At 42.9% G+C, this 25110-nt stretch overlaps 2 protein-coding genes across 2 annotated transcripts in view; one reads left to right on the top strand and one right to left on the bottom strand.

Annotated features, from left to right (window-relative positions):
- stau2 (staufen double-stranded RNA binding protein 2) overlaps positions 1-8032 on the top strand; it is a 102566-nt gene extending 94534 nt beyond the window's left edge. The window contains exons 14-15 of the mRNA XM_005471792.3: positions 5357-5422; positions 6507-8032. Of these exons, the coding sequence (XP_005471849.1) occupies positions 5357-5422; positions 6507-6542 (102 nt within the window). The 3' untranslated portion in view covers positions 6543-8032. The remainder of the gene's footprint in view (positions 1-5356; positions 5423-6506) is intronic.
- Positions 8033-12139: 4107 nt separating this feature from the next.
- rdh10a (retinol dehydrogenase 10a) lies at positions 12140-23659 on the bottom strand. Its single transcript, XM_003443470.5, has 6 exons — positions 22969-23659; positions 22392-22627; positions 15762-15860; positions 14591-14736; positions 13874-14005; positions 12140-13751 (listed from the first exon to the last, which is right to left on the bottom strand). The coding sequence occupies exons 1-6, from the start codon at positions 23252-23254 to the stop codon at positions 13628-13630; spliced, it is 1023 nt and encodes a 340-aa protein (XP_003443518.2). The 5' UTR covers positions 23255-23659; the 3' UTR covers positions 12140-13627.
- Between the last annotated feature and the right edge of the window lie 1451 nt (positions 23660-25110).

Raw genomic sequence — 25110 nt, 5'->3', positions numbered from 1 at the left:
AAAAACTGTGATCTTGTTTTTTGTTTGTTTGTTTTAATGTTGGCTACACATGGCGTATTAAACATTTCATATGTGAGGTTCGGCTTGGGTCCAAGTAATGAAAATTTCCTCATCATTTTTTTTATTTCTGACACTACATTCCTGAATATATAGGCACCGTCGTCCATTTGTCCAAGCAGACCAGGGCATAGTTAAATAATAACAACTAATAGTTTGTGTTGTCCATGATCATAATTAATCCTGTTCTTATGCTATACTCAGAAATGCTTGTCAGGGGATCTCACCGTTTCAGACAGACTGCCTTTCCCACACCTTTTCACTTTTGGATTTAGGCCTGGCTCTAACTTTCTCAAACTCACAACTAAATATTTACACCACTGAAGCTATTGCGAGGTATGTGGGAGTGGGAAAGCAGGCAGAGGCACACCCTTAAGAGGATATTAAACAATTTTCTAGTTAGTTAGTTTTAAGCTTCAAATTCAAAAATCATTGCTTTCCTCTTCCATTTGTCAACGGCTTGGGGCACAGCATCCTCCTCATTGTCTCCTCACCCGCCTCTCACTGTCTCTTTGCTCCGTGGCAGAGATGGAACACCTCCACCTTGCGTTTCCCGGCCTCAGACTAAACACACTCTCCTTGTGTTGATGCATCAGTGTAGCGACTGACTCTAACGATGGTCAACTTATCACATTAGAAAAATAATGATTTCACTGCCTGCCATTCCCACAGATAGGCCCAGTGTTTGTCTTAGGCTCCGTGTCCTTCACTGTGCTGCTGTGCCCTTATGCCTGCCTGTCGTATATCAGCAACGCTGCCACTGTCAAGCCCCCTGATTTATGGCTGTTTATCTCTAGCCCCTACCCTACCACCAGCACCCCTCCCACTCCAACAGATGGTCTCTAGCTATTTACTCAGGGAGAAAATGGTCCCAATCTGGTTGCTTAAATACAACAAAAAAGAAGTTTATGGGAAGGCTGATTTCAAGTTATTTGTCATGCGAGAAAACAGGATATCTGCCCCTGTTTTTGTGATCAGGTATGATACTGATCATATCTGCTAGATGAATCTGACTGGTTACCGTCTTATCTTGATGACTTCCCACTTCAGTATGTGGGACAACCTTGACAATTGTGAAATGACATGTGACTGTATATTTATAAAACAAATCATCACAAGCATTACAGCAGCGTTCCCCTGGTATCATCTGTGGTTATTAACAGTGTAATTGTGAAAAAATCCCGTCATTTGTCATGTTCTGGGCGGTTTTCGCCTTAAATCTCTTCAAGTATATTCTACCTCTAAATCTTTGTTGGCTGTCAGATGCTCACAGAGTAAAAAAAACACACATAGCCCAACCCGAACCATAAATTATCTGCTACAGACTCAGAGGGGCTTCACTTGATTTCTGTGTCTCTGGAGAAAGGGCCTATAAGTAGTAACTCAGCAGTATCAATTTTTTACATCAGTTCAGCTATTAGCGTTGTAGATTTTGTAGTACCTGTACGCATCACAGATTTTTTTCCCCCCTCAATTTGATGGATACAAACCAGATTTTGACCCTTGCACCTGTCAGTCATAAATTACAGTTCCTGGTTTATGTTTCTCATAGTTTGAAGTGAAACACTTTTAAAATGATTTTGGACACAAGCACACAGATAATAGTTTGTAACAGCCTTCTGTGCATATTGCATTCCATGGAGACAGTGATATGGCATGTACTGGGATTCATATTTTCTCAGGATTAAAGCATGATTAATGTTTCCTCTCGCTCGCATATGGCTTAAATACAAATGGGTATTCACATGGAGACGTCTCTGTCTGTCTATTCTGGACTATCAGAGAAAATGCCTCTCAGTCAGATATCCTTGTGAGGAGAATGGCTAATTTATAATGAGAATAAAGTACTGTGTGACGTTGGTGGGCTTCATAATGAGGTAAACGCAGCCAGTCATCACATCTCACTCATCTAGAGCGCAAAACCACTTGTGTCTTATCTCGACTCTGATTAACCAGTGATGAAGTGTAACGGGTCCTGGCTAGCTTAGGCCACTGTCATAGCAGATGTGTGTTGAATAATAAAGTGAAACTGTTGGGATTTTTCCTCTTTGTTGCAATGATTTTATACTAAGTTTTTATAGTATATGAAAGAAGTGTAACTGGATACTGTAGAGGTGAAGGGTTTGGTACAACTGTCTTAAACAATGCTGCCAAAAAATAAAAGCAGTTGTGGTTTTAATGGGTGATGAAATTTGCTGAATTATCAGGGACATTAAAAATCGCTTGATCTGATTCCACTATTGGCTGCTACGAGGTCGATGATGATTCACAGTCAGATGCTGTCTTCTAACCAACTTTTAAGCAGGAAGTTGCCAATAAAATGGGAAAAGTCGCTCTGCTATCAGTTGGCCATCAGATAGTATCAAGTTGGCAACTACATGCAATCTGTTACATGCAATTTGTTGCAGTGGACATACACAGAAATTCAAATTAACTCCTTACACTCGGAGTCCAGCCTGAACCTCATAGATTTGGAACAGAAATCGACAAATATTGCTGTCTGAGAGCGATTGCAGCCAGTTCAAGTGGAGCCGCGATTATTTGGACACAGGTTGCCTCCCAAAAGATGTCATATATAATCACCTTTCCATTAAAAGTAGTCACCTCAACTGCTTGTTAGTTGGCAGATGCAAAAAAGTTCAATGTAATCACCAGGCAACTATTGATTTTTCCTACTCATAACGGAGCTGCCTTTCTAGTTTTACTCAAGTGTAACTGAGCTATAAGCTGGTGGAGTGAGTCAGCTGACTTCCATCCCATTTGGTTTTGTTGTGTTTGACCAATCTTTATATTTCCTTTCATTTTAGTTATGTAAATCTAATTATGTAAAACTAATTCAGTTTTAATTGTATCCCGCATGCAGTCTTTCTTCATCTCTCCAGCACCATAACAGATAATTGCTCAGATACAAAACAGTAGTAGAACAAGTTCCTCCTCAGACAGATAATACGTGTACTTTTAGACACAAAGTGTTAGTATCTCCAACAGTGATCACTCGTGTAGACGTATAGATTGATAGTTAATATTTTTCCCTTAGGAAGTGTTATTAGAAAACGTAGCATACATTTTCATTGCTATGCAGATGATACCCAGCTTTATCTGTACATGAAGCCAGAAAACACACACCAATTAGTTTAATTACAGGCAGGTCTTAAAGACATAAAGACCTGAATGATCTATGATTTCCTGCTTCTAACTTCAGATAAAACAGAGGTTATTGTACTAGTCCCCTAGAAACACGATATCTAACCATATTACTTGGTTTGGATGGCATAAACTTGAGGAATTCCTCACATTCCTCTGTGAGGAATCTTGGAGTTGTTTTTTGACCAGGATATTTCCTTCAATGCACATATTACACAAGTATGTAGGGCTGCTTTCTTCCTTTTGCGCAATATCTCTAACATTAGAAACATCCTGTCCCTCTGTGATGCTGAGAAACATTATGTTTATGGATTTATTATTTCTAGGCTGGACTATTGTATCCCTGAAAAGCCTTCAGTTGATCCAAAACACTGTAATGAGAGCACTGGAAGTTTAGAAAGAGAAGATATTTCTCCCATATTGACTTCTCTTCATTGGCTCCCTGTTAAATCCAGAATCAAATTTAAAATCCTTCTGCTCACATACAAGGTCTTGAATAATCATCTCATCTTAAAGCCCTCATAGTACTATATCATCACAATAAAGTCTTTCACTCACAGACTGTTAGTTTACTTGTGTCTCCTTGGAAAAGTAAAACAAGAGGCAGAGCCTTCAGATTTCAGGTCCCACTCCCAGTTGAGCTCCCAGTTTGGATTCACGAGATGGATACCCTCTCTACTTTTAAGATTATGCTTAAAATGTTCCTTTTTGATAAAACTTAGAGCTGGATCATGTGACCCTGAACTCTCTCTTAGTTACACTGCAATAGGTCGAGAAAGATTCCCATGATGCATTTAGCATCTTCACTCACTTATCTGTTTATACCCCACTTTGCATGTAATCGTTAGTTATTATTAAACTTTGTCTTTCTTCCATAGTGTGTCTTTTCCTGTCTCCCTTTGCTCTCTCCTTTTCCCCTCACCCCCAACCGTTCACGGTAGATATCTGCCCCTTCCTGAGCCTGATTCTGCTGGAGTTGTCTACCTGTTAAAAGGGAGTTTTTCTTTCCCACTGTCACCAAGTGCTTCCTCGTTAGGGGGTCATTTGTGTTGATACCAGTGGTATCGGTTCTGCTGGGGGATATATTCCCCATCTACCCTGTATCCTCATATCCTCAATCTGCATTAAGAGGAACAAAAGTGCAAAACACATCCGAGATGAAGGTTAAGAATAATGAAAGGATCTATGGCTTTTCCTTAACACTTGTCAAGATCCGGTAGAACAGTTCATATTGGGACATGTAAACAGCTATTTTCAAACTTTGGTCAGTGGTTGTAAAGTTTTAATGTCACAGTACAAATGTTAAGAAAACACTGGTGAAAAAACTCGCTTGTTGTTGTTGCTGCCTTCCAGGCCCACCTTGCATAATATGTGTGTGTGTGTGTGTGTCTATGCTGCACCCCTTGACTCCCACACATGTTGTATATGTTATGATAGCAGGCGGGACCCTTCTCACTTGTCTAGCAGCCCCTCGAGCTGGCACAGACAGGCAGGCAATGAGCAGGAAGGAAATGACTTCATGGGATTTTTGGTCCAAGTTTGAAAATATAGATAGCATGTAGTGCAGTATTTTAATGACATTGCATCGGATTGCTTCAAGTGGCTGGTTGTGATTATGAGCTAAATGTGGCAGACACGGTAAATTCTAAGATAAATACTCTGTCGAGCACATGAGGCTGCACTACAGTTTTCTTTCTCGGCCACAAATTAACCCTAATTAAGTCATTACACAATTAACAATAAAAATGTTACATGCACATTTGTCTGTCTTTAGGGTGTTTTTTAGGCTAGACTGATTGGATTTTTCTGCGCACTGTGCACCGAAAACTTTATGATTTATTCCGACCTGCTGCTTTTGTTTAGCTACGGTCGCCACGAATACAGATGTCACTCTGGATTGACGTAGGAAAATGCGGAGCAGCCAAAACATAAAGTGGAAATGTTAACCCAATAACGCTAGATAAACAGTGAGGAGAGAAGCCAAAGACAACAGAGAGTGAAGGGAAAGTGTCCTGCTGGCATCAGGTTTCCCAGACTAAGTGTTATTTGAAAAGCAGCTGAAGGGTGACACTCACTCTCTTCCCACCCAAATCTCCCTTCCTTCCCTCCCTCCCTCCCCACTCACTCGACCATCTGTTGTTCCTTCTCTTCTCAGGCTGCTCTAAGTGCCTTGAAACAGCTGTCGGAGCAGGGACTGGACCCAGTGGATGGCCCCATCAAGGTACAGTAAGACCTGAATGATGCCCACATGGCTGCTGGGGTTATTAACCAGCTCCAGCCAGTGATGGTGGGCTTAGATCAGCTCCGTGTACACCCACGCACACACGTCCATCACTTCCGCTCGACATTTTTCTTCCATAGGAAAGCAGCGGTAGGCGTATGTATTTACATGCACTACGTTCCTGTCAGTGCCGAATACTTTGCATGATCGCTATCACTATTAAGGCTCAGTCATGACAGACACAAGGGCTTCCCTTCATTCATTCTCTCCTCCACGATGAGGAAGGGAGGGAAGGAAGGAGGAAAGCCGACAACGGAGAATCAAGTGGGAAAGCAGGAGCACCGCAGGGGGTTTTTTGGAAACCGGGGAGGAAATTACTGTCAAGCGCCTGTGGTGTATTTTCATAGTAGGTGTGCCCTGGAAGAAAAAAAAGAAGAAGAAGAAGAAAAAAGTTTTTTACAGCCCTGTGTCTCCTTTAGAAAAAAAGGGGAAAGGAACAAAAGGGAGGAAAAACAACTGCAGTGTTGTAACAGCTTTATTTACGTCACCAACAGAAATGAGGAGCAAATATGGCAGCAATTACTCTTTCACCTGAGCAGTTAATCACTCATTTCTCTTTCCAGTCTTTCCCCTTGTGGTCCTAAGACTCATTAAGTCACCCATACTTGGCTATTAGCACATTCTCAGTTGTTGTTTTCAGATGGTTGCCGTTGCCAAGATGAAAACACAAAGCAGTACAAATTTGAACCTACTGTCTTATCATTGTCAGTGCTATCAGAGATGATTATGTCCTCCTAATAAAACAGCCCGAGAACAGGAGCCACAGCTGATCAGTTAGTGTGAAACAGACTGAGGTCAAGGGCTTGATAAGTGTCTTGACTCATAGCTGAAGCACTTCACAAGTCTGTCTGCTTGGACGTTTTCTTTTACAACAACAATCACCTGTTTTTCTTTTTGACAAAGTATTACTCATTAAAGACTGAGGGAATCTTTTCATGAGAAACCCAGAGAGTAAACTTCCCAGTGCAGGAGTAATTATTGGCAGCATTCCCCTCCTAACTCACAGTTTCACTTTTCGTTTCAGACCACTGAACCATGTGGGAGGGAGGACGGACATTAAACAGACTAACTCAGGCACCACCACTCAGGTCTGCAAGGATTCAAAGGCTGTCGTCTAGGAGCTGACAACCCCCCGAACCTCTCCTTCAACATACACACTCCCACCCCAACCCCCCATCCTATAACCCTGATCCCACATAACCTCCAACCACTACCCGCAGTCCCCACCCTACCCTCTCTACCCCTCACGATCGCCACTGTATCCTGCAAAACCTGTCAACATGCAATAGGGTGGATGTGCACCGAGAAATGACCGACTAAAACACCATTACCCGAGTCTATGTGAAGACAACGCTATCTTAACACGTTTATTGATTATTTCAGTCAAAATTTAGTGGACAAGATAAATGAATAAATACAATACAAGCTAATGATAAATGCATGGTACTGTGTAAAATCAAGGGAAGTCCAAAGCGATACCCTGCATAGACAATTTTCCCTTTGGATAGATGTTGGTATGGTTAAAACAAATAATGTACATCATGCCATTGAAATACAAAAGAAACACATTAGGGGAGAAAACCAACTTCCATACAGTAGCTTTTTTTTTTTTTCTTCAGGGGTTTTATATTTCCTTTTTATTTTTTTTTTATTCTTTTTTTTTTATTTGATCTTATTTGATTTTATCAATCTAACAATGCTTGAGTACTGTATTTAAAATTAACCAATGCCAGTGCTGTGAAAGTTGTAGTTGTTGTCTTCATATATAGTCACCCAGCTTACCTTGTATGCTGACATAAAAAAAAGAGTTGATCTATCTATATGGATGTGTATGACTTTGCAAGAGTATCATATTCCAAAAAATAACACAGAAAAGTTTTTTTCATGTGGACAAAAAGGACAAAACTGGTGTTAGCAGTAATCAGTAGAAGTGTTGACCCCCCAGGAGGAAAGGTTGGGTTAACCTTTTCACATCCTGAGGGGGCCTACCTGTTTTAACATGACCCCGCACTGGCATAGCATCACTGGAGCATCACCTGATCAATGGCGGTGAATGGGCCGCCCCATATGTACTTTTTAGGTCATAAAATAGGCCAGTTCTCCTCAACAGTGGCTAGGTTTTTAATTTTTTTTTGCACACATCCTCCAGTGCCAGTAAGCTTTCAGAATAACTCCAGAGAGGTTTTTTGTACGGTCTGCATGAAAAGTTCTCTCCATTCCAGTGATTTTATGTCAGTGGATCGTCCCCCCTTCCTCCCCCCTCCGCCCCACAGTTTTGTCGATCACATCTACACCCATTGTGTGTGTTGTATTGACCCGCCAAGGCATCAACTGGGTGCTTTTAATGCCTGCATTCTGGAGTGCATCTTTTGATTGAAGAGAGCCTGTAGCTCTAACCTGCAGGCTCTCTCTCTCTAAAGGCCACTTTGGATCACTTTGTCCACTGACATTGAGGATGTGTCTTCTTCTTCGCTGTGAGTGCGATGTGTAATAAGGCTGTGTCTGTTACTGAAATGCAGTAAAAACACCTCAGTTCATGTGGAAAAAAAACTGCTTCTTTGTCTCTTTTTTGCTTCTTCAAACAGGTGTAAAAAAAACATCTCAGTGAATGAAATTAACGCTATTTTCTTTCTAAAAAAGCCATTTTTCTTTGGCACATTTTTAAAGGAGACAGTGTGAGCTTAGACTAGCTGTAGAGCCTGGCGCTGGCAAATGAACACTGATGGGATGTTACCTTCAATTTTCCATAAAGACTTCCCCCACAGCCCGTCATATTAACCAAAGTAAAAGTCATTCATTTACTATTGCAGCATTTCTTCATCATGTAGAAAAACTTGTAATTGCGCTTGTTTTATCCTATATTGAGAAATCCCAGGGATTAAATGTGGAGTTAAACTACGTTACAGTGACAGGAAGGTGGTGTTTCACTGGTGCGGCCCACTTTACATCACAGTGGGAGATGTGGTCCTGCTGGGGGAGACTGCTGCCTTCAGGGAGCGCCATTGGGCCGTCACTCACCAGTCCTGGATGGTATTCACATGAATATCAGAACCCCAATTTTCTTAGCAAAGCATTGCATGCTAACAAAATTAAATAAGAGACACGATCATGATAGGTTCATTCATTATTATGATTACGATGAAGTCTTTGGCTACCAAAATTAGTCATCAGTAAAATGTTGTTAACACCCCAAACTGCCCTGCAACAGATTAGCGACCTTTCAAGGGTTTATGTCCCGCCTCTTGCTGTATGGTCCCAGGGATAGGCTCCAGCCCGCCCACAACCCTGATAAGGACAAGCAGAAGAGAATGGATGGATGGATGAACTCCCCAAACTGCTGTTTCTCAGTTACATGAAAAAGTAATTGTTTGCATCCGTGTGTAAGTCACACAAATCCTTCTGTCTGATAAAGATTTTCCAGTGTGGGATGTTGGTGGGTTTTCTTATGACACATTCACATCTGGTCCTTTCTTATTGGATCAGCATCATGGATTTCACTCGGCTGTTCTAAAACACCACTCTTCTCCTACCTTTCTTTGGTAGAATAAGCTCTGTGGCTGCATGACCCACTTTCTGATATTCATAGAGAAATACGGAAAACCTACGAGGATTTGAATTGATTCCTGAAAATGTAAATCTTTGAGAAATTGAGTAATTTCATAGCTAAATTTTGCACTTGTTGAGGACAAATTTCAGCTGCTTCCTTAAGTAACAGTTTAATTTCCTGAAGTGTCTTTGAGGGAAACAGCATGTCCACATTGACCTGCTCATTTGCTAAAAAGTTCCCCGATGTCCTTCACTTTCACTTTACAAATGAATAACTACAAAATCTCTGCATCATTCCAGCTAGTTAATCTCTACCACAAGCAAACCTACTTCTGTTATTTTTCTTCCTTGTCATGAAGGACACAGTTGTGTGCTCTCCTTGTAGATTATCAGCACAGGGGTGTATTATATCCACCTTATCGATCTCACACTTCTGTTGCCGTTCTGTCACTTTTACTTGCCTCCTTCATGTAACTCCACCACCTGCGCCGTTCTCCAGAAAGCCAACAGTCTCTGCATCACTAGACCCGCTGTGCTCTCCCCCATTAGAGAAATGGATGAGCGAATGGGACAGTGGCGCTCTAATTCAGCTTCACTGACTAATGGACTCAGCTGGCAGCTACATCTGCTAGCTACTGAGGAGCGCCAAAGCTGTTCACATACATTAGCAGCAGATCTCTGTTCCAGAAGCTTGTTCAGGTAGTGGCGGACCAGCTTGAGGCCATGTTAGACCCAAGATGAATGGCCTCACTTTGAACCAACCAATATGGGAAGTGAGCCTCACGTCCCAAAATAGAATAAAATCAATGGGACTGTGAAGCTTGTCTGTGCCATGCAAAAGCAAATGCCAGAGTCATTGATTTTTCCGTCTGAATTATGTCTCATTGACCCCCCTCTCCTGAAGTCCTCCTACTTAACACCAGGATTTTTTTAACAAAAGGGAGGGGAATCCTATAGAAGTTGATGAATGTCCAAGAAACGCTTCAAGCCAAAAACCTAATAGTTTTCTTGCATTTTCCTGTGTACTTCACCACTTCATGTAAAGGGTTGTTTCACATACTTACTGAGCTCCACTCAGTCCCAACAGTAGCTGGAAATGGCTGCGCTCGGTGCTGTTTGCCTCTGTACACAGAGGGATTGAGACTGTCAGTACAACACTCCCTCCTATAAGAAGTAATCTGCCACCGAGCAACTTTATCCAGCCCCGATTAGTCACAGCAGAGGAGCGCTGTACGAAGAGTTTCGATAGAAACTGCAGGGACTGATCAGCAGTGTCTGGAGGACGGCTGCGTTGTCTGAGGCGGACAAAAGGAATCGATTTGCTCTGTGGGGAGATAAGTGTCTGCTATCACGCTGATAGCTGTGAGGAGGATTAACGCCAAGACTTGTCAGCTTAACAACTTAAGCATTTTTGGACATGACATTGATTAACTGAGTCCAGACAAGGGGGGGAAAAACAGCATCTGGTAATGAGTTTTATTCAATTGGGTTTTTGTAATCAGATTTTTGTAATCTGTTTATGGGAAATTAGGTTCTAATGAACCCTGATCACATTTAAACATGTGTCATTAGTTAGTGATGAGAAGTATTTGATTTTCATAACTTCTATAAAATATGGCAGTTAGTATGTGCTGCAGTGCTGTTTTTGAGTCATTTTACCAAATCTTAACATGAAAGATGCTTAAAGAGAAAAATGTATTTGCAGATTTGTATTATGTCAGTGCTTGGTGGTAATCCAGTACATGAATAATACAAATGTTTACTTATTATGAAGTATTTCAGTGTCATTTTGTTTTTGGTAGCTACTATATTTCCAGCTAGTTTAACCCTGCTTAACTCGCATTTACAAATGTTTCTAATTTCAGCTCAAAGGAAGCATGCAACCCACGTCTACAAGATAACTGCAAGAAATATCAGGGCTTACAGCACAATTGGTTTCTAAAATTGTCTTATCAGTGTTTTCCTCAAGTTTCAGTTAATTCTCTGACGTAATTCGGAACTGGTAATGTTCTAAAATAGATTTACAGAATTTTATAAATAAAAGCAGTCAGTTTTTCCATGCTGGTGTCTGACTTTCTGTAATAAACTGCACCGTCTCTCACTAAAATCCCCCGAGTTGTTGTCAAATACCAAGAATGTGACCTCAAAGGCAATTCCAAGCCTGGCACAAACAACTCAGCAATTCGAACATGTGAATCCAAGTGCAGCTCATGATAATGTGATGCTTTGCTGACACCAATTAGGAAATTTGATTTTTTTTTCCCCTCCTCTGGGTAAGTAAAAGGTCAGGGTCAGATACATAAACAGCTCCGGGAGAAGCGGTAGAGTTTTCGGATGTGGCACCGATGTGTCCTTATTGTTCTTATTCTGACCTTCTGATGCCTTTTCTGTCATTTACGACTTTTAGATCCTCTTTCCTTTTTAGTGGTTCAGCGTGACATGCCTGACTTGCTGTGACCTTGAATGACTATTTCAATCTGTTGGGTAAGCACTTTCTAAAAAAAAAAAAAAAAAAAATATCACATGCTTGCGTGTGCTGCATATAAGAGTATATTTACTTACAAAGACAAATGATTCTTACCATCTTTAGCCAACACCCACGTCTAAAGGGTGCCTGAGTCACCGTTTGAGGGCAGTGATACCGATACTAGTCGAAAAGAGAAGAAAAGGGCTGGGTGGGTGTCGCTGCAACAATGGAAACTGCACCCAAGAAATTCATCAGCATTGCAGAAGATCCGCTTTCCTGTCACTCACTGCAGTAATTCACTGAATTCAAAATAATTTCATGGTGCTTTGTGCTGAATAATGGTTTGATCTGAGGTTAGAGTGGATAACTACAGTCATTGCTGTGCAATTTATGACTGCAGCTCAGGTCACCAGCCTTAGAGGCAGGAATGTGGGTGTAAACACTTCGCTGGAGGTCAGGATGCGAGTTTTCCCTTTTGATTATATTTAGATTTAGAGCATTTGTGCCTTTATTGGATGCAGAGATGAAGTGTGGGAAAACAGGGGTGGAATGACAGCTGCAGGCTGGATGTTGCACTCATGTGGTATGTCATTATAAGTCAAACAGACAGTCGCGTGCTGACTGGCGGCTAAGAAGACACAGTGTAATAATCTAAATCACTTTATTAATTTAAGTTAAGTAGAGACACTAAACATTGGAACCACATTTGCTCTTCTATGGAGCAGTCTTCAGAAAAATTACAAAAAGAGGCTTATGTCATACTGTCAAAAAAAAAAAAAAAAAAAAAAAAAAAAAAAAAAAAAAAAAAAAAAGGCAAAAAATAAGAGGTAGAGAATTTAGGCTCATCACTGTGACTGAAGGAATGATGCCTGTTGGAATGTAGTTGAAATTCAGGGAAATAATAATAATAATAATAATAATAATAATAATAATAATAATAATAAAAAGGGTATATAAAACAGTCATTTATCAAATATGGTGGACACAGTTAGTTGGGGACACAGGGGTAATTCACAATATTTAAACATATACATTTCACTTTAACTGGACGAGGTGGACACTGGGCAGGTGTTAACTTTAGGGAAAAAAATAAAATAATGAAAAGCTATCTTTAATACATTTCCCTCAATCACATCAGTGTTGAAACAGCAGTTTAAAGTGGAGCTTTTTTTAAAAAAAAAGAAAAAAAATACAACAATAGGTAACAAATTTACATTATGAACGCATTAAAAAAAGAAATTAAAATCGACTGGATTTCTCCCTAAGCAGTACATTCTGAATGTGTCGTGCATGCCAATTCAGCCCAGGACGCCACTCCCTCGTGCGCTTTTCCTGCAGTGACAGGACCGCCGAGGGACACTGCTGAATCCCATTAGATTGGAAATGCCGTGAAGATTAAAGTCCGCTACAATCTGGCTAATGCAACGTTTCATTTGGATTGATATTAATATACGCTATATGCATCTAATGCAAGTACTGAACACAAGAAAAAAAAAAGGAGTATAGTTAACTTAAATGGTGGGATTTTTTTTCCTTTCCTATTACTTTATTTTTGATGGCACGAGCTAAAAATCAGAGCCGGAGAAACTTGTTTCCTGACTGAAAAAGAGCCTCTGTATGGGGTAGACGGAAATGCTGTGTTAATCCTTTCTACACGGAGAATGCTGGCAGTGTAGAAAAATCAGAAGAAGATAAACAAAAACCATCAGAAATTACAGTGCATGTCTACAAAAATAAAATAAGTGAAAAAAAAAAAAAAGATTACTGTTTGTACAGTAACATACTGTATATTTCCACAATGACACTAGACAAGGCTGGTGACTACATTACGTAAATAGTTAATTACTGGATATCTTTTTCTGTATGATTTCAAAACTAGTGACACAGTATATAGATGTTGGTTTCTTTAAACAAACTTTAAAAAGAAAAGACAAAAATAAATCCTTTGTAGTACACAGCTTTCTTTGTTCCAGAGGAACAATATGGTAAACCTTTGCATTTGCTCAATGCAAGTGCACCAGTCTAGATTCAGTCTTTTTTTTTTTCTTTTTTCCTTCCATCTCCGTCCTCAGTGGTTGTTTCCTCATACTTGCAGGTTTAAATTCCCCTGTTCATATTGCAAACAGCACCCCCTAGATCCCATTCTTTGCCTCATTGTTGTTCATGGCCTCCTTTCTCTGAGCTAGGAAGGGGTACATGCACTTGTCGGCGCCTAGGAACCGGTACATGCACACAATGGCCTCGAAGGGCAGGATGCTGTGGAGACAGGACGGAGATAAGATTAGCGAGAGACACCGGATAACCCTGCACAGTACACTGAAGGCCGATGGAGTGGGAGGGTGGGGGTGGAGGGTTAAAACAAAAAAGAGGCAGCTCACCTTTTCATGAAGTTAACCATGTAGACGATGCGAGGCGTGCAGATCATGGGCTGGTCGGTGAGGATGGCCCTCATGGCTTGTTTCACGCAGAACTCTGGCTTCAGAGGAGGGAGAAAGGGTTCGATTTCCTTCCTGAAGGGAAAGAAATCACGGTCATCATCGAGACAGGAATTCAGGGAAAATGTGCGTCAAATTTAGTTAAACTGGTTAAATTTATGAGGAAATACAATTAGGGATGATTGAAGTCATTCAGTAAATTAACGTGAGTGGAAACATGAGAGGAAGTCTGAGAACACTTCAAGGAGCGCTGACAAACTTCAGGAAATCCATGAACATAAGTGATACTGGTACTAAGGATTGCTCCAAAATGGTGGGGCAATAAAGACAGAGCACATGCCAGCTGCTGACTGCACCCATCAAACAAAGTGAGGACTATTACAGCAGCACGGAGGGCGGAGGGGAGGGGAGGCTAGCCCAGGTGCACCTGTTGATGAGGTTTTCCCCTGGGAAAACAAAGTAGCCCTCTTTGTTTAAGCCGAGTGTTGACCTAAGGAATACCACTCACTTTATAATAACTGTAACACCACAGATCGTCAGCTGCCGCTTTGAAGTTTTAAAAATGGGTGTTGGAGGCCGTTTAATGAAGTGGAGATTACAGGTGACAAACTCACTGCAGGTGCACGAAAGCTTATTAAAGAGGACACATTGGCCGCCAACCTTATCCTGCAGCCTTTAAACATTCCTGTGTCAACCAGGTACGGGCACACCAGAGTCATGCTGATGCCGTCCTTCTCCGAGGCCTTCAGCTCGTGGCTCAGCGACTCGTGGAACCCGATGGCACCGAACTTGCTGGCACAGTAATCCTGAGGGAATGAAGAGAGAGGGAGAGAGAGAGAACGGGTTAGCTCCGTAAACCCCCTGCCCGCACCCAGGGACTACAGAACACTATCAAACATGCCCTGTGGCCACAGAGGTCTCTCTTTGCTGTTAATGATACATCCACACACAAAAAACAACAAAAAAAACCCAGAGTGAGTCCGCTGTTCTACAGTTTCATTAGCATTCTTCTCCAATGCTTCAGGAGACTGCGCTGCTTGGCGGGAAGGTTTTGATGTGGTTCACTGTGGAAATAATCAATTTTTTTTTTTAAAGAAAAAGACTTGGGCAAACACAGATGCATGTCGATAAACAGAAAGAGGACAAAGGGATTTGTCTGTGCCCACATGACAGGCGAAGGCTTTGGTTCAAACTTGCACGTCTGAAATGACATTTCAGGCATTTCCAGGAACCGTAAAAGCGTGACCCAAAAATAAATAAATAAATAATTTTATGGATAAATGCTTAAACAAAAGTCAAATGTTATCCCTACAGACTGTTAGAAATGGATACTGTTCTCAGCTAAGGAGATAAATGAGAGCTCTGTTCTCTGACATATGAAAATGAAACATTCTAGGAGGACCACCGGTTAAATGACCCCCCCAGTAAATATTTTATTATGCATTTAAAAAAAAAACTATAGGAAGGAAAACCAAAACCATATCCATTGAAAGCTGCTGTGAACTGAATACTGAGTGAGCACCAAGTTGTTCACAAAGCAGTGATGAAGATGTCTCTGTCCCTCGGGGGAGCTGTCAGCTCATTCTGGCCCTGGGGCCAGAGCCCAATAGGGGCCCCACACCCCCACTGCTGAAGATAGAGGAATCTATAAGAGGCTCCCAATGCTCATCTGTGTTCCTAAATTTAACGGGTGGAGGGACAACTAGAGAAAGGGGGCCTAACCTCCCCCCGTCTCAGTGTGCTAGCTGGCAAGGACGCCTTTGGGGAACAGCACTGGTTTTGGATGGTGGGAAAGATGGGATGTGCATGTGTTGTTGTGTATGATACTAACCTCCACTCCAGCTGTGCTAAATAAACCCAGGGAGCTGGCAACCGTCACAATGTGACCATGATTCAGCTCCAGCATCTTGGGGAGAAACGCCTTGGTGGTCTAAAGGGGGGGGAAGGACAGAAGAGACAGAAGGGCAAAGAGAAAAAAGAGGAAGGTTAGTTCACTTGTGCAGTTTGTCTGTGCCAGAGCCCTTTGATCCTCTCTGCCTTCCCTCTCATCCCCCCCTCCTCTGTTTCTCTCCCTTCTCCATGGTGATGCAGAGAGAGGCGTCTGAATGAGAATTCATAACATGCATAAAAACAGACCGAGTGCTGGAGGTGCAGCATTTGAAAATATAAACATAGAACTTCTATCATTTCCGAGTCAGTTACTGAAGAGGGAAAAGATGAAATGTCGCCCTCTCTGTACAATCTGTGCTTTTCCCACACAGATCTGGTGCCCGCCGTTGGGCCCTGCACTAAAGAGCTGGTGACAACACCAATCACGGGCCTCCGTTCACTCAACACTTCCAACAATACAGTCTGGCTTCTCGTCTACCTACACGGCCTCGCGCCCGGCCGGAGCGGCAGGCAGCAGAACAGTCTGCGAGATGAAAGCGTTTCTAACTGGAGCGGTTCCACTGGTGAGTCTGGTGGAGCTAGCGAGGGCGGTGAGAGGAGCAGCACACACAGAGTTAGCCGTTACACTTGATTAACCTATGGATTCATTCCTCATTCTGCCCGTCAGCTGACTTTGGAGTTGCCCTGGACACAGCGTGAGCCAATCAGCAGGTGTGACATGTGACGGCAATGATAGGAACTGACCAATCACTCTCCCACTAGGAGGTCTACAAAAACAACCATCAGGCCTTTTGTTGGGAGCAGAGCTAAATCTATTCCAGTCAGATGTGTGCTGCCATAGTGAAGAACAATGCACGCGTCCTTGAGGACTGTTAAAATGTTACTGAGGAGAGGCCACACACACACACACACACACACACACACACACACACACACACACACACACACACCACACACACACACACACACACACACACACACACACACACACACACACACCACACACACACACACACACACACACACACACACACCACACACACACACACACACACACACACACACACACACACACACACACACACACACACACACACACACACACACACACACACACACACACCACACACACACACACCACACACACACGACTGAGACTTCAAATAGCCTAGTAATTAATAAATAATGATCATCACAAGGGCCACAGCTACAGCCTGCAGTATGTATTGTTTTTCAGCCCAAAAACAGGACCTTTCCAAGACATCTTTGGGTGCAAGAAAGTAGTTTTCTGTGGTTGCTGTTATATTGGTTAGCACTGTAGAGAAACGATTCACCCTCCTTTATAAACATTTTCCTGGACCGGAGCGCAGAGCCAGCGAGACGAGAGAGCGCGGTACCAGGTAGTACAGCCGTGAAACCTCTGGTAGGGGGAGGACGAGCCTCATTAAAACTGCACCCAGAGATTAACTGCATCGGCCCTACTGACCCGAAGCGTAATCTCCGTTAAGCTTGACATTTGCGTTTAGAGGTCCCTCTCCTTGTTTAGTGAGGTAAATAAAACTGGAAGCAATAACTCAGATTTACAGAGTGGTTTAAAGGAAGGTGACTTCATCGCTTTGGAGTTTATTCTACAGTCAGGTATAACTGATCTGACTCCGTTCCAAACATCTGCACTTTTCCAGGACATAAATTGCTACAATATTCAACTCATTGAATGATGGGGCCTAAAGAGAGGGAGTGAGAGAACATGAAGCCCGGGCAAAAGCTGAGAAAGGCCTCTGTGAGCCAGAATGGCAGTGAAAGAGGGAGGGAGTTGCGTGCAAATGAAGCATTAACTTAAGATATGCCCGTAGCTGATTTGAGCCAGCGCCCCCCCCCCCCCCCGCCCCCCACTCCCACAGCAACTTTTAGAGAGTGGGGAATGACTCGATCTGGCACATACATTACTAGCAAAGCCAATACACAAATTCAATTGGACAATTCTGCTGAGTGGTGTGAGGGGAACTGAGAGGAAAGGATGATTTCCTCTGATCGAGGACGGGTCTAAATGTGACTGACCGTCCCATCTCTCCCCACCCGTCCTGCTTCTCATGGCAATCCTGGCATGTGGGTATGACCCCCACTGACCTCTCAGACACAAAATGTGTGAAGGCAACCGGGGGCTCGTGTCTTACATCAGAGCTGCCGTAATTGGGTCTCAACGCTCCCTTGTTCCGCTAAATTACCCGCTGACACAGCCGGGCCTCCTTGGCCTATGTGGGGGTGCCCTGCCCGCTGCACCCCCTAATTGGTGCGTGCCCCCAGGAGCATTTAAGCCACACAAAGCTTCTTGCAGCTGGGGTGTCAGGCTGCATTAGTGCTAGCGCCTGACCAACAGGAATATGAACAAAATATTGGCCTTTGCGTAGGACCAGATGGCCATTTAATTGGGCTGACTTCTCCCTGGACGAGAGAACCAAGTTGGGAGAGAGAAAAAAAAAAAATGCCTGAGCTCCGGAGCTTGTCCGATCCTGTAGTAGATCATGAAATCTGAGTGGGCTGGGCTGACATTAGTGGTCATCAGGGATGACTGATGCAGATTGTTTATGTTGTATTGACCATACCAAGTGGTAGCCATCCCCTGCGTACAGCTCAAACTCTCAGTTTGGAGAACTGCTCTATAAAACATCAGTGCACAAATATAACCTCAAAGCTCATCTATAGGCTCAGGTTTTCCCCAGGTATGGCGTTTATGACTGGTCAATTTGATTTTCTGGACAAATTAGGAGCTGGATAAGGAATTATAATTGTTTTATAGTCACGTTATAAGCCATGGGCTTTATCTGAATAATGAGATCATAATTTTAATTCTGCTTTTGTGGTGGTTCAGGAGGTAGAGGAGGTCATCTACTAATCGCAAAGTTGGTGGTTCGATCCTTGACTGCCCCAGTCTGCACCCTAAAGTAATCTTGGGTGAGACACTGATCCCCAAGTTGTATAGAAAGCACTTACGCAGAGAGAAAAAGTGATTGTATGAATGAGTGTGACTGGGTGAATGAGGCAAGTTGTATAAAGCGCTTCAAGAATAGCAAAGCACTATATAAGCACCAGTCTATTTACATTTTCCTATAAAAATGTTCTGTTTTTTATAAGTTTCTATAAAAAAAGTAATGAATATTGTATGAGGACCATTAATGTCACAATAGCTGCTCAGAGTGATGATTCACAGAATCTCATGATCTTTTTTGTTCTTTATCCCTTTGCTTTTCTTAGTATCCACTTTATTAGTTTAATTCTATTTGAACTGACAAACTACTTTTTCAAAGAATCAGTCAAGTTTTTTTGTAATGAAAGGAAAAAGATTCTTTAGTACCATCTTATCAAATCTTTGAACAGAACAAGGAATTTAAAAGAGTTAAAAAAAAAAAACTCCCAAAAAGCCAAACAATCATAATGAACATTCTTTCGCAGTCATTTTAAGAACTGAACTGCTAAAATGACGGGGGTAATCTTCAGACTAAAACACTGGAAAAAATTAATTATCTATAGCCCACGAACAGGTACGTGTGGGAGGAGAACAGTGACACGGCCATGGCTAGCTTCACTGCGGGGTACAGGTGCACTGGGCTTGAGGAGGGGCCCATATAAAACCAGTCAAGTAGGACCCTTCTGCCTGGCTGCCTCCTTTCTCTGGCTACAGCAGGAATGCGGCCTGCGGAACTTGGCTCCTGTCGCCTGGCATCTTGTCAAGCTGATCCACAGACAAGAAACCAATTGTCAGATAAAGTGGGTCAGCAGCAGCTTACCATTACCCTCTCGCCTCGCCTGTGGATGGGACGGCAGTGCCTTCCTTCCCCTTTTCTTTCCCCTGCTCTTTTCCCGCCGCGTCGCTCCCGAGCGCTCGGTGAGTTCGTGCCGTCGCACAAGAGGTGTAGGATTTCCACGAGAGGGCGGATAGCCGCTTATTGTTCACGAGCCACCTGTTGGATAACCAGCTCAAGATGCTGAGGATCATTTCCTCTCATGTCATTCCACTAAACACACACGCTAATCCTCAAACACAAACTCTGGTGACACTGGTGGAATGACTGCACAGCCCCTTTCCCAGCATGACTAAGAACCGAGTTGCAAACATCACAAATTGCCAGCTGGACTAATCAAAGCATCGTCAGACAAATTCAAAGTGATGACCCCCACCCCCTTTCTCATAAAAAACCTAAAGGGAGGAAGGGACTGAATCATAGCGGTTAGCGTGTGTGGCAGAGCCGGATGAACAGCGCTGGCCTCCGTGACTCCCATGCAGCTGCACCCACTGCCTCCAAATCAGGTTGGGAGGAGTCAGAGGGGCCTGTGGAAGGAAGACAGAAGAAGTGTGGGGTCTGAGCCGGGCCTGTTTGGCAGACACCCACGCGACACTACGATTACCATCCGCTTCCTGCTCACAACTCCATCCCTGCCTTATTCCAAAACTCTGTCCAACAAATGAGGACTTGCTTATTTTTACACCCAGCTGTGCCATTTGTGGGAAACGCTTTGAACTTGCAGCCATTTGCAGTTGAAATCGTGGCTGTTTAAAAACCGGCCGGGATTATGGAGAGGAGGAAGCTGGGTTTGGAGGGCTTGACATTGCCATTGCAGTGTTTTGCCAAACAGTGACACAGAAAAAGCAGAGTACGATGTGTGCCTAAAGAAAACACACACCAGACCTTTTTACGCGCACTGCTGAGACATCAAAATATATTAAAAAAAAGAAAAAGAGAAGCTTATCAGTATGAAAAAAAAAAAAAAAAAAATGGCAAGCACACTTGGAAACCTGCTTCTGTAAACTGATCTGAATAGCTGTTCTTGCACTTTTCAAATACAAATTCTCCTATAACATGCCTTTAGGGATAGCATTTTGTGAAAACATGTGCATTAACAGGTTTTTAAAGCCGGCCTAAAAGCCTTTCATGACGCGGACCTAAACTGAAGTTATTTGTTGAGTCAAAAACCACAAGTAAGCCGTTGGAGGTACCTGTTGTTCAGAAAAAAAAGGGGGAGAAAAAAAAATCAAAAGGATTCTGTAATACCTGCCACCTGCATGCAGTGACTAACTGCAGTGAGTTTGAAAGGAAAGTGGACAGTGCCTCTGTTAGTTTAATCTCTATTCATCTAGCTTGTGTCATTAATGAACCACATCCTCCATTCTGGCTGTCACCATTCATTAAGTCCTTCTTTCATCTGCTCCCCCCTCCGCACACACACACCTCTAAAGAAACCACGCTCACCATGGAATACAGGAAAACACAAACATCTATTTAAAAAACAAAACTCTACTACCAAATCACTGGACCCTGACTCCAAATCCTGGATTTAAAGAGCACTGAGATATCCAGCAGATGAATGCTTGAATGGGGCATCCATTAAAGAGGAAATCCGCACAACCTGCGTGAGCGATGCCACAAGAGATTTTTCATGCTCGATTAGGAAGCTTGAAGTTACTGTGGTTTCATGGCATGACTGAGAATGCCGTTCTCTGTAAACAACAAATAAAATAAAAAGATAAGAGCCTGGGGCCAAAGCCTGAAAAATGAAGATATTCTGGATCACTTGACAATATGTTGTGACAACTAAATTCACGCATGAAGTGGTGAATTCAGAACCAGTCTGCCAGGTGAAAGACTTATTCTCAATCCATGCGGTTTACTCCAAACAAAGCTTATAAGCCAAATTTACACAGTCATTGCTGCTGTTCCACAGGGGGTGGCTATAGTGAAGAAATGCAATCAATTCTCATTAAGGTTGGTCTAAAGGCTCCAAAAGAGTAAACATCCATCTTTAAAATGAATAAAGCTCTTTATTAAATTTCTAATAGCTTTGGCAGTCTGCAACCACAGTCTTCCCACACCCCAAAAACACACAGACACACAAAAAAACCTGTGATAGCGCTTAACTGGTTACACGCTACAGCTTATGCTTATCTAAAGCGCAGCATATTCACTCCATCAAGTCCACGTAGCCTCTCAGATAAGTAGTCACACTGAAAGGCTCGAGGAACGGAGCCAGAGTAAAAATCTGATATGCAACAAATCACCAACTGCCAGCAAAATGTGGTGAGCTGATCTAAGACAGATCCAACCCACGTACAGAACCCCGTTTCCATCACGCACAGTCGGTTTGTGCAGATCTGTGCAGCTGAGGAGATGAGACGGAGCCGCTGACATACCTCTGGGATCATCATCGGCTGTGGCTGCCAAAGCGGAGCAAAGGCAAAGATTTAAAAAAGCCAAACCCGTGACTTTCCTCTGGCAGAATGAAACCAAGTGGAGCTGAAATCTGAACATGCAAGGCAACTATTTATGGTCATAGTTTCTTAGGCCTGGAGGCACACACACACACACACACACACACACACCTTTGATTCTTGAGTTTGGCACAGAGAAGGATAAGATTATGAAAAGGCATACGAGTCAGAGTGGAGACATTCCTGTGAACCTGGCATCACAGTTAACACATTCAGCAACACTGTTCTCACTGAAACTTGGGCACACACATTATAACTTCACAATAACCTCAGTGTCGGCTTATTACAACAGCTTCTACATCGGCTCACCCAGAAGTGTGCGTGACAGTTGACCACCATGGTCCGCTCGATCAGCTCATCAGGACACTCCAGGAGGTGATGGCCAGAGACGACGCCAGCGTTGTTGATGAGTATGTCCACTTCTCCCACCTCCCGACGCACCTTCTCCGCTGTGGAATACACACTCTCGCGCTTCCCTACATCACACACATAGGTGTAGACCTGCGGCTGGAAAGGTGGGACTTCCTCTACCCCTCCAACAGGTCCTGCAGAGAGGGGGGAAAATAAAAGAGAGGGAAAGCAACAGATGATCAGTGAAAGTGTGTTTAGTAGGTTGATTAAGATTATGAAAGTTAATACAGCTAAATTAGGTGAAACGGTTTAAAAATCTACTGTCTCCATATGGAAGTCTCATTCCACTGTTTGGTTATTTAAAATGAAACTTTTGAAATCCTGAGGCTGTGTCCAGTTTAACTGACTCCCTCTGACACACTTTAGTTTATTCACTCTTACACTGATCAGGACTGCAGTGTGTGTTCCTTAAATAACACTCGACCGCTCAGAAAGCCGGCTGACAGCCTTAAAGCTGCAAAGAAAACACTCTTACCGTCTTTGGTTACTGGAGTGTCCAGTTCATGGTAAATCTGGCGCACCATCTCCGCCGTCTCCTCGTTGCTTTGGCTGTTTATGTCCCATAAGACCAGTATCGCTCGTCTCCGGGCGAACTCCTTGGCGAACAGCCGCCCGAGGCCGCTTCCAGCGCCGGTGATCAAGCACACCTGTCCCGCCACGCTTTTCTCCTTTGGCCGCACAATCCACTTGGCTCCGGCAGTTAAAAAAGCCCAGAGCACCTTCAGAATAACTACGAAGAACTCCGCAATTATTATCATCATCTTGGCCAAAGCTTTCTATCAATTCAAATAAACGGCGGAAGAGGCGCAGGGGACTGTTTCCTTCTTGCAACCTGTTTGCAGCAGACAGGATCAGGGAAACACCGACAAACTTGGATCACAGTGCCGGCAGGAATAACGGCCTATGGAAATATGGTTTAAAAGACAGAAAAAATGCGAAAGAAACTTAGGCGCATGCAGGACAGATGTATGAGTGGAGTGCGAGTTCAGATGCTGCTCGGTAAGAGTCCAGTTGCCACTATAACGCACAGTTGCAGTGAGTTATGAGCAGCTACTATCAAGTGAGCCTCCTACTTCCTCTGCTGCCTCTCCACTCATCTCACTCTGGAGCGCACCTCAGGCGCTATTTATGCTGTTCAGCCATCAACGCTGGACCCAATAGGAGGGGGACTTGAGCGCCTGTCAGAATGAAGGTGATGTAACCTGAAAGATTTTAACACGAATCTCGGACTTTTTTGTATCCTCAAGGAAGATTAGACATTAAGCTTCCCTCCTGTTTGAAAAGGTTGCTTATTTATGCGTCTCTGTGTGCGTGTTTGCGCGTTTTTGGAAAATCCTAACAATGTAAAGTTTGATAGCAAGTTATTTAAAGATATAATTAATCTTAACAGCTTAAACTCAGAAATCCACGAGCCACCGATCAGGCCGCACTGGACCTGCAAGTCCAGGTCAATGTCCAGCCATACGTGGAGCAAACTAAAATATCTTGTTTACAAAGTATTCCCACTTTACGTTATTATTATATGTTACACGTTATTTTTTCTGTTAAACAGAAACTACACTTAAAGTTATAAGCCAGCTCAAGACATATCCCAGCTTTGCCTGCAATGATTCCCTGAGATCCCCACGGAGGAAAGTGAAGTCGGTCGGTTAGGTAAGCCACGCACCCGGCCAGAAAAGTGATACTTCCACGCGCAAATCGTTACGCGATCACGTTTCTTCCTAATTAATATAGCCTAATTACCCTTCAATTATAATGATAATATACAAAACAGGCGCACACGAATCGTCTCCATTGTGAACACGTTCATTGCCGCTTTGCAGCTCCCCCCACACCTTAGGCTATTGTTTACACCTCTTCCAGGTTGTGCAACCTTTGCCAGCAGCCTCTCACTTGTGCTGTGCTTGTTTTGTGGGCGTGTCTGAGGAACAAACAGCTGATGGAAGAATCCTTTGTAGATTCTAAGGATAAAACAAATACGTGAAAAACACCTCCGGGGAAATGTTCTCTCCAAATGTAACAATGTGCCCAAAAAGCCAAGAAAATTACAGATAAATAAAGCACTCTGCTTTTTCAAGAGTATTAAATGATTGATGGGCTTTAACGCTGGCTCGTTTAATACAAGGCAACATTTTTAATATAAAACTACCTGCACTGGAACGGTCAAATTGAGAAGCTGACCAATGGCAAAGCTCTATTTAGGCGACGTTTCACCATTAAATTAAAACTTGTGTCTTGCATTTTGCCTGTAAAATAAAAATAAATAAATCAACAAATAAGTGGCCTTCAATCGAGTCTATATCTTTTTATGATTTTTTTTCATAACCTCCTGGGACAGGGTCTGTTATACAGCCTGAAGCAAAGTGCTGGGCGGGAGTTTCAACGCTACAGGCGCTCTCTGATCGTGCTTTGCAAAATGAAGTGTTTGCGCCCTCTGCTGGTCAGATGGCTGCATAACGCCACCTGTAGCACGGAAGTCGGGCAAAGTAGCGTTTAGATTAATTTAAAAAAAAACGAAAAGAAAAAAAGAAACAATATAAAATAATGTATTAAAAATAAGGCCAGGTAGGTCTACATCAGAATACGTATTATAGCGTCGTCTTACCTTTAAAGCGTT

The sequence above is a fragment of the Oreochromis niloticus genome, linkage group LG9 (assembly GCF_001858045.2).
Source record: "Oreochromis niloticus isolate F11D_XX linkage group LG9, O_niloticus_UMD_NMBU, whole genome shotgun sequence".
Classification (NCBI taxonomy): Eukaryota; Metazoa; Chordata; class Actinopteri; order Cichliformes; family Cichlidae; genus Oreochromis; species Oreochromis niloticus.
The sequence above is the reverse complement of the archived record's forward strand: the minus strand, read 5'-3'. Positions and strand labels throughout refer to the sequence as shown.